Consider the following 10562-nt stretch of genomic DNA (forward strand, 5'->3'; position numbering starts at 1 on the left):
GGAAACCCTGTACAGGGTCGCTATGGGTCGGAACCGACTCGACGGCACTTAACAACAACAACAATTAAATTATATAAGTTTATTTAAAGAAACATTTGCTATAATGCAAATTTCATTCAACAAACCTTGACTGTTTACTACTGTGCATTATAACTCAACATACACACACACAAAAAAAATCTTCACAACTGGACCAATAATCAACATCATGATAAACACAGAAAATACTGAAATTGTCAAGGATTTCATTTTACTTGGATCCACAATCAACACCCATGGAAGCAGTAGTCAAGAAATCAAGTGACGTACTGCATTAGGAAAATGTGCTGCAAAAGACCTCTTTAAGGTGTTAAAAAGCAAAGATGACCCAAGCTATGGTATTTTCAATCAACTCGTATGAATGCAAAAATTGAAAAATCAAAAAGACAAAAAAAAAAAAAATTATGCCTTTGAATTATAGTGTTAGCAAGGATTAGTGTGATACATGGACTGCCAGAAGAACAAACAAATGTGTCCTGAAAGAAGTACAGTCAGAATGCTCCTTAGAAGTGAGGATGGCAAGACTTTGTCTCACAGACTTTTGATTTGTTATCAGGAGAAATTAGACCCTGGAAAGGAAATCATGCTTGGTAGAAGTCAGTGAAAACGAGGAAGACCCTCAGGAAACAAACTAGTAGATGCAAGAATAGACTCAAACATAACAACAATTGTGATAATGACACAGAACTGGGCAGTGTTTCATTCCTTTGTACACAGGGTCACTATGAGTTGGAACCGATTCAACGGCATGGAACAACAACATAGTGGTTACAAGCATTGTGGTTACGAGTCGGGCTCCTAACCTCAAGGTCAGCAGTTCAAAACTACCAGCTGTTTCACAGGAGAAAGATGAAGCTTTCTGCTCCCATAAACATTTACAGTGTCAGAAACCCTATGCAGGGTACTGTGAGTAGGAACTGATTCCACGGCACATAACCAACCAGTTCTAAGTCTGTGAAGAATATGACCTGGCACTCAAGAAATATATTATCAAATGATGTAGACAATCCAGCAATTCCTCTACTTGGTATTTACCCACAAGAAATACAAGCCATAACACAAGTAGATATATGCACACCAATGTTCATAGCAGCACTATTTACAAGAGCAAAAAGATGGAGACAGTCAAAGTGCCCATCAACTGAAGAATGGATAAACAAACTGTGGTACATACACACAATGGAATATTATGCTACCTTGAAGAATAACAAGGGAAGCTGCAAGCCACCGCAAAACATGGATGAACCTTGAGGACATTATGTTGAGTGAAATTAGTCAGTCACAAGAAATACTGCATAGGATCACTACTGTAAAAGACTAAGAAAAAGAACCCATATTAAAGGGGTAACAGGGATATGGGGGGTGGGGTGAGGGGAGGGAGGGGAAGGTGGAGCACAGGGCAGGGAATAGACACAGAATAGTTTGGGTACTAGGGAGGGGGGCAATATACAAAAAGGGGGAGGGGAATGGAAGAATAAAGTAGATGGTTTAAACAATTAGGCAGGTTTGCATGGGGTAAGTGGGACAGAGTAAAGAATAATGTATGCACAACTTTGGAACAACAGGGCTCTGGGATACATGGATTGAGACATGTTTGAAATGGGGAAAAGGGGTGAAATAATGTTAAGATGCTTGGCTGTCTTTTGAATCTTGGTTTCCCTTGCATACTATTATAAAATAGACACTGGAGGGGGAGAGAAAGGAATAGCCAGAAATATCACCATAAAAAGCGTGTAAATCTGTCTTCTGCTTATAACTGATTGGAATACCTAAAATGGGGCTACAACGTGCCCAGTGAAGGAAGTTCCCTGCAGAGCCTCTGCATTACATAAAACTATAGGTGGAATCCTGAACAGCATCCAGAATCTTCAGAGGTGGGAAATTTCCACTGGAAAGGACAAGCAGACCAGCCTGGGGTGGCTAGAAGAACAGAAGATACTTCTGAAAAGAAAGATTAACAGGAAAAATACAAAACAATATAGGCAAAAAAACCCCAATATAGGCAGACCAACTGATTACTACAAGAACAAACAAGTTGCTCGCCCAGGAGACATCAAGGCAAGTGGTCGGGTCCCCTCAGAGCAAACCCCTTTCCAAGACTAAGACTCAATGGGAATACATTCTCTGATTGGTGACCACGTTTGTCACCAATAAGGGGAAGTGAGGGAAAAACAGCAATGAAGCTGTGAACTAAGCCCTACAATGTTCAATAGACTCCTGTGAACCAGGGTGGACACCTGGTTGGCAGCAGTGTGGCAAGACCTGGGGACTCTTGGGCCCAGAGTCAGCGACACAGCGACAGAGGACTAGAGTGAAGAGTGAAGCGTCCAGCTGATAAGAAGAGAGGGCATATGTACAAGAACACCACACTTGCAGATAATACCCATTTGACCTCGCTTCAATGACTGGATGATCAGAGCTCAACTAAAAGAAAAAAGAGGGAAAAAAGAGTCATATGATACAAGTTGATGAACTTGACCTACACCTATGGATGCAGTAGCTCAAAAGAGGGAACAAATCTTTACAGCAAGGATCATTCCCACTCCCTGCACACAGAACAGGCAGGGATGGGCAACTTGGAAATTGGTTAGCCAAAGTGTGTGTGTGGGGGGGGGGGGGGGGCTACAAAGGCAAGAAGTGACTGGCTTACAAGCTTTCAAGAGGGAACCTAGATCCAGAGGGCATGGAGGAAGACAGAATCTCCACTTAGTATCCAATCTGTCTAGACAGGGCTAATCAAAGGAAATGCGAATAGATCTCTTGTGATACAATAGTGAATAATTGTTATAAGGACTGATTGTGAGGGTTGGAAATGTAAAGGTAGATTTTTTTTTTAGCAAGGAGGGGAGTGATTAACTCTGCAGTCTAGGAGCAGAGGTCCCTGGGACCATCAAGGGAGAAGAGTGGAGACCCTACCCAGAGAAGCAGTGACACCAGAGATGGAGGCAGAGAAGATTAGACCCAGAGAGGGAGAGTGGCTGTGTGTTGGGGTGGGGGTGGGGGGAAGGCAGGCTTGCAGGGTATACTCTTCTGTTAGTTGATGATGCATGAAGGGGATTGTAACCATGGCAATGAAACGATATACGATAGGATGAATGTAAAACTAATGTTCTCCCATGTAAACTATCACAATAAAACATTTAAAAAAATGATGTAAACAATCACATTTGCTACCATAAGGGACAGCATTCTAAGCAGTAAAATGGAACGATAAAAATGTTACAAAGCAAAGTAATACCACTGCAAAAAAGAAATAATAGTAATTTTAAATCAGCAAATAAAATTTAGATATACATTCTGCTGGGTCATTGTAGAAAACTCAAATCTCACCAATATTTCGCTCTGATATCTTTTCTATAACAAGGATCACATAAATGAAAACATGAGCATGAAGGTGGTCTAAAGACTAAATCTGTTGCTGTTAAATGTCGTCGAGCAGATTCCGACTCATAGTAAGTCTACACAGAGTTTGCATGAAGCTGCTGATGGATTTGAACTGCCAATCTTGTGGTTCGCAGTACAGTGCTGACCTGATGTAAAGTCTAAGCTTTAGAAACAATTTTTGATGGTACCTAACAACAACAAAACAAGAAGTAACAATTTTGGCTGTGAAATCCAGAAGCCTTGAATGGAGGAAGTGTCATCTGAGTTGAACTTGAAAGGGAGGGTCCTAGTAGGCACACAGGGTATTCTACAGAGGAAGCATACATATATATGGACATGAATATGGATGGTTATAGCGAGACTGTCTAGGTTTGAATTCCAACAACTTTACTTACTAGCTGTATGACTTCTCTGTGCTTTAGTTACTTGCCTATAAAATAGGGTAAGTAATAGTATGTACTTCATAACATTATTGAGTAGAAAATATGTTAATATGTGTGCTATGTATAGGGATAAGCACAAGACCACAAGGTCAATCTAAATTATGTAGAAATTGTTAGTACTAGAGCAAATAGTAAGTGCATAGGATATTCTTAAATTCAACAGTGCTTCGGTTCAAACCCATCAGCCGCTCCTCAGAAATCCAATACAGGGTCACTGTGAGTCTGAACCAATTCAATGGCACTTTACATAGCAATGATGTAGGTGAAAGAAACAGACTAAGTAAAAGCACGAAAGTCCTGGGCATGTTTCAGAAGACGATACTAAGTGCTTTGATAGGAATAGGAAGGTAAGAAGAAAGATGATGCAGTTATTGTTGTTAGGTGCTCCCAAGTCAGTTCCTACTCAGGATTTCAGAAGAGCAGCTAATGAGTTTGAACCACCAACCTTACAATTAAAACCAACCTTGCAGTCCAGTGCTTATCTTACAATGCCACATCAGGACTCCAGGTGATGTAGTTAGTGGTTGTTGTTAAGTGCTCTGAAGTTGGTTCCAACTTATAGAGACCTTATATAAGGCTTCTAAGGAGCACTGGTAAGCGGTAAGCTTGAACTGCCAACCTTACAATTCAAATAGACCTTGTAGTCCAGCGCATTAACCCACATAACACCGGTATTTTAGTAGATGACCCCAAAGGCATGCTATTGTTGTTGTTGTTAATTGCCATAGAGTCGGATCTTACCCATAGCGACCCTGCATAGGGTTTCTGAGGAGCAGCTGGTAAGCTTGAACCACTGACCTTGCAGTCTGGCACATTAACCCACAGCGCCACACCAGGACTCCAAGGCATGCTATTAGTCACACTAAAAAGGCAATGTTGTTATTAAGTGCTGGTCGAGTCAATTCTGACCCATAGCGACCCTGTGTGGGGTTCCCAAGGAATGACTGGTGAGCTTGAACTGCCAACCTTGCTGTTCAAACCGACTCTGCAATCCAGCACATTAAGAATGTGCTACACCAGGACTCCAAAAAGGATATAGGACATTGTAATGAAGGGGGTGGAAAAAAAGTCTGGGTGTGGTGCTGTGGGTAAGTACTGGACTGCTAACTGCAATGTCAGCAGTTCAAATCCACCAGTCATTCCTTGGAAATCCTATACAGGTTCTACATGTCTCATTACATATTCAACAGTACATAACAACACTATCTCATTTAATCTTCACATCCTTTGAGATATATAATATCACTGGTTTACACTGATTTACAGATGTGTAAACTTATCTGGAAGGAGCTCTGGTAGCACAGTGGTTACGAATCAGGCTAAGAACCTCAGGGTCAACAGTTTGAAACTACCAGCTGTTTCGCGGGAGAAAGATGAGGCTTTCTGCTCCCGTAAAGACTTATAGCCTCGGAAACCCTGTACAGGGTCACTATGAGTCAGAACCGACTCCATGGCACATAACCACCACCACATAACAACAACCAGCTTCAAAGGAGCACATTTCCAGGTCTTTCTCCAAGGGAGCAGTTGGGTGGGTTCAAACTGCCAACCTTTCAGTTAGTAGTAACCTAATGCTTAACTTACATCACCTTTAAGAACTATCCAAGAGATTGGACAATTTCCAAGTTACAGAACCCCTTACCTCAAAACCACAAAACTTTAAGTATTCAGTAAGCCTGTCTTTTACTATTCATTCTCCCACTTGTCCAAATATGGCATCTGCGTCTTGTAAGATCTTTTCTTAAAATCTTTCTTGTGGATGAGAACGACATGAGCTATTTGTAAGTTAGGTTACACTTAGGTCCACTCAATTTTACATACTACATCTATTATTTCTTCAAAACAGGTAGGTTCGATCCAGTACTAGTGATTGTGACCACGTTCAATTTTGAGCTAAAGAAAAATCTTGACTAGATCTAGAACATCCTATGCATTTACTATTTGCTCGAGTACTACCAATTTCTAGTCAATTTAAAACACGGGTAAATTTCTGCCATTTTTCTTTTCTACAAAAACAAGTATTTTCCATTAAGATCATTGTTGTTACTGCTGCTAAGTGCTGTTGAACTGGTTTTGACTCACAGCTACCCTGGTACAGGGTTTCTAAGGTGCAGCTAGCGGGTTTGAAAGGCCGACCTTTTGGTTAGCAGCCCAGTGCTTATGCTTCAATGAAGTGGCCCCAATACCTTATTTCCCTCCTGTGACAGAACCTTTTATTTTGGCTTTAAAATTTAAGGTGCTCCTGGAATACTTTCTTGGCCTGACTAATTTTAGTTTGCACTTCATGCCCCAGGAAACAAAAACAAATTTCCTTAAATACACCAGAGATGAACAACACAAGTAAATTGAGCTGATAGAAACATTTCCAAGACAAAGAAGGAGCGCACCTCTACATAATTTTCATTTTCCTCAGTATTTGCTCCAAAGATACAAAATTTTTAAAAGTATATTAAGCAACAGATGTAAGGTAAGTACAGTCACACTGTTCTAAAAGAAAACAAAATCAAACAATTTTTTTTAATGAAATGGATTACGATTTCCTTAAGTGAGAAGGAAACCTAATGTTTACCAAACTAAGACCCAGGAATCCAACTGATTATCTTTCATATCATTCAGTGTCTTATTTCAAGTCAATATTAAGCCACATTTTCATAAAAAGTAACATTTACTTCTAGTAAACACAAAGCTAACAGCTCACAAATGGTTAATAAAAAGAAAATTCTGCATTAATTCATTCATATGCAATAATCAGCTTCACCTATGGAATTAACAATGCCACTACCAAAGTACGGAGTCCTGCTATGGGTTCAGGCACTGAACTGCAAATTCAGTTTGGTCTGCAAGGTTGACAGTTAAAGCTCACTAGATGCTCCTTGCAAACCCTATACAGGGTTGCTATGGGTCAGAATCGATTTGACGACACTTAACAATTACCAAGGTATAGTTTGTTTCCCATGATTTGGATCCCAATGTTGGCTGTAGTCTTGTTTTCTTAAAAAGCATATAGCTGAAAGAAGCCATAACACTAATTCCTAAAGGATTCTGATGAGCATGAAAACTACATCACTACTAATGATTACCTTGTTCTCTTTTAAATTAAATGAACCTATTAAAAAAGGAGTCCTGGTATGGTGCTGTGGGTTAATGCACTGGACTGCACAGTCAGTCTGAACTGCAAGGTTGGCAGTTTGAGCTCACTAGTAGCTCCTCAGAAACCCTATACAGGGTTGTTATGGGTCAGAACCAACTCTAAAACACTTGACAACATTTAAAAAGGCAAAAAAAATAATAATAATAATGCTTCTACTATCATATATATTAACATGCAAGTAGTGGTTATGAATCAGGCTGTGAACCCCAAGGTCAGCAGTTGGATACTACTAGCTGCTCCGAGGAAGAAAGATGAGGCTTTCTGCTCCAGTAAAGATTTACAGCCTCGGAAACCCTGTACAGGGTCACTATGAGTTGGAACCGACTCCACGACACATAACAACAACAATGCAGTTACATTCCTAACAACACAAGTGGCCTTCAACATTTCACATTCTTGCTGGGTAATATTATGTTAACATCAATTTCCTGTATCAAGGGTGAAAACAAAGAGAAAAATGCTGTAATCTCTCCCTATATAGAAATAATTTAAAGACAAAGGTAAATACTTTAAGCTCATAGCTTAAAGAATAAAAAGGATTCAAATGATCAATAATTTATCCACTTACCATTAACAGATCAAAGTATACTGAACAAAGAAAACCTGTATTAGCACTAGCTGGTAAACACTTCCAGACACGGAAGCACTGATTTTAGCAAGCACATACCGTTTTCAAAAAAGCAGTATACCAAAGACCTATGTGTATTCCTGTACCCTTATATTCACTCCTTTACTGACAAATGCATTACTCATACTAGGGCTGGACCATACAAGGAACAACTCACCTCCTTTAGAAAACCAAGAAGTCTCGAGTTAAAACGAGATTGTGAACGGATGCTCTCCCATGTACATTATCACTCAATTCACAATAAACACTTAAAAAAAAAAAAAAAAGGCTGGGGGAAAAAGCACAGAGAAGATATGGATGCACTCAGCATCTTCCATCTAGTATTTTCCCCTATGAACAAAACTCCCTCCAACATACCCACTGGGTTGTTAGTGCTGTTGAGTCGGTTCTGATCATAACGGCACTGTACAGGGTTTCAGAGGCTTTACATCTCCGCAGGAGCAGAAAGCCTCATCTGGTTTGAACCACGGACTTAGTGGTTCGCAGTCCAGCGCTTACCATATGGATTCACCATTGCTCCCATATCCACTTTGTTGTTGTTGTTGTTGTTGTTAAGTGCCATCGAGTCGGGTCCGACCCATAGTGACCCTGTACAGGGTTTCCGAGGGTGTAAATCTTTACGGGAGTAGAAAGCCTCATCTTTCTCCCGCGGAGCAGCTGGTAGTTTCGAACCGCTGACCTTAAGGTTCGCAGCCCGATTCGTAACCACTACGCTACCAGAGCTCCTTTAAGGAAATTTGAGACAAACTCTAAAGACTGTACAATACAAGTATGTGTATCCTACAAAGGTGTCTTTCTCTCTCTCTGAAAAAATAAAAGATGGAGAGAAAAGGAAAAAAGGAGGGGCGGGAAATGAGGTTGTGAAGGAACAATTAAAGGACAGAAAATATTTGTATTTACTGAGGTCCTACTACCTCAACTCTAGAGTCTTGACTTGGCTTTGTTGGATAAGTGCTGGACTGCTACCTGTTCAAACCCACCAGCCGATCCTTGGAAACCCTAAGCAAAGTCACTATGAGTAAGAGCCTACTTGGGGACACTTCAGCTCTTTCAGCTGGGAACGCGGTGACTGTAGGATAACCACTGGACTGAGAACCACATGGTTTGAGGTGGCAGTTCAAGCCCATCAGCCATTCTGCAGGAGAAAGATGACGCTTTTAGCTCCTGCAAAGATTTACAGCCTCGGAAACCCTATACGTGGTCGCTATGAGTCGGAACCCACTTGACATCACTTAACAACTATCTCAGCTAAGGGAATGTGTTAAATTAGCTCGATAACATACTCATAAACGTAATTTACAAGTAAAACAAAACCAACATTCCTAAACAGCAATTGTAAAGAACAACTTGACGTTCTCTCACATCACTAACAAACCGAACTGGCCGATCGCCTTCTGATTCTTCAGTAACCTAAACACATAAGGGCTACGTTCCGGGACGCAGGCAGTGTCTCCTGTCAAATGCCAACCACCCCGAGCTCCTGTCACCTCTAGTAGCGATGACCCCATCCCGTGAGCACTGCCACCTGGGGCTCAGTTAGGACTCGGGGGTGGAGGTTGTGGGGGAAATACTCTTCTAACCAACACTGTTAGGGCTCGGAGTCCTGAGGCATCCTTAAGACCAGAAGGGGCGACTCCGGGACAGGGGCCGCGACTTCCTTCGGGATTCCGGCTTGAGGGAACCAGGACGGCATTCTAGGGACCCAGGCTCCCGGGTTTTTCGTGTGCCTCCAGGTCGGACCAGGTAGCTTAGCACCGCACTGGGCCCTCCACAGCTACCGGACGGGAGACCCGGCGGGGGTACAGCGGGGGGAGGAAGGGCGGGCCGGCAGGACCCCACAGCCGGAAGGGGCGAGCCCCGCAAGAAGAGCTCCCGCCCTAGACGGGCTCACCTTCAGGTCGTTCTCCGGAAGGTACTTGCACAGTCGCGCTATTTCTACATACTTGTCCAGGTCTAGGGGCGCCATTTTAGAAATAACAAGCCGCTAAGGCAGCGGCAGCGGCGGCGACAGCGGCTGTACTAGCGGCGGCAGCGGCAGAGGCCGAAGCCGGAACTATTCTACGTCACGTCCGGCTGTGAAGGAGGCGACTGCGCATCGATGTTAAAGTTTGACCCGATTCCTCCCGCTGCCTCAGCAAGACTCACGCCCTCTCTGGTTGAAGCTAGGCTGCAGGTCCCTAGAGAGCGCTTGGTCCGGCCAGCGAAACCGTCCAGGATCCGTAGTTGTTTGTGGCAAGGAATGGTGGGATTTGTAGTTTAGGCTCATTTCTTTACCTTCCCTCTCTCCAGACTTTTCACTTCTGGGGACTTGGCGAGGATTTTCCGATGAAAAACGACGAAGTAAGCCCCTTTAGTAATCTCCTGGTTTATTATTCCGACCTTTCTAAACACTTTCCTCTCTATCTTACTAGAACATCTCTAGTTAAAAACTGAGTACCTTTGTGATAAGCAGCTTACATCTTTTCAAGGCCTTGTGAAAATAATTGCCTAAACCTATTGAGGCTCCCAATCTTCTTTCCTGGAAGGATGTAAAACAAATATTCATATATTTCTTATGCTCAATGCTTTACAGATGCTGTTACTTCATTAAATCTTCATAATTATTGATAAGGAACAGAGTTAAGAAACGTATGGAAAATAGGTGTGCTGTTTTAAATATACTTCAATGTGATTCCCACAGGGCAAGGCTGTATATATACGATTATATACACCTGTTGATGTTATGTGTCGTCAAGCCGATTCTGACTCATAGTGACCCTGTATAGGGTTTCCGAGAAGCAGCCGGTGGGTTTGAACCTCCTACCTTGGGGTTCAAGCCGACCTTGTGGTCCAGTGCTTTTTCCTACAGTGCCACACCAGGACCCCTCACTTATTGACTGTCTCATTATCTGACATTTTGCATTTTCGACAATAGTAC

The 10562-nt window shown here is 42.2% G+C and overlaps 1 protein-coding gene across 2 annotated transcripts in view; it reads right to left on the minus strand.

Moving 5' to 3' along the window:
- The window catches only part of PPP6C (protein phosphatase 6, catalytic subunit), a 44563-nt gene extending 34728 nt beyond the window's left edge, over positions 1-9835 (minus strand). For both annotated transcript variants that reach the window (XM_006834762.1, XM_006834761.1), the window contains exon 1: positions 9537-9835. In XM_006834762.1, the coding sequence (XP_006834825.1) occupies positions 9537-9611 (75 nt within the window). In that variant the 5' untranslated portion in view covers positions 9612-9835. The remainder of the gene's footprint in view (positions 1-9536) is intronic.
- Between the last annotated feature and the right edge of the window lie 727 nt (positions 9836-10562).

The sequence above is a fragment of the Chrysochloris asiatica genome, unplaced genomic scaffold, assembly GCF_000296735.1.
Source record: "Chrysochloris asiatica unplaced genomic scaffold, ChrAsi1.0 scaffold00014, whole genome shotgun sequence".
NCBI classification, from domain to species: domain Eukaryota; kingdom Metazoa; phylum Chordata; class Mammalia; order Afrosoricida; family Chrysochloridae; genus Chrysochloris; species Chrysochloris asiatica.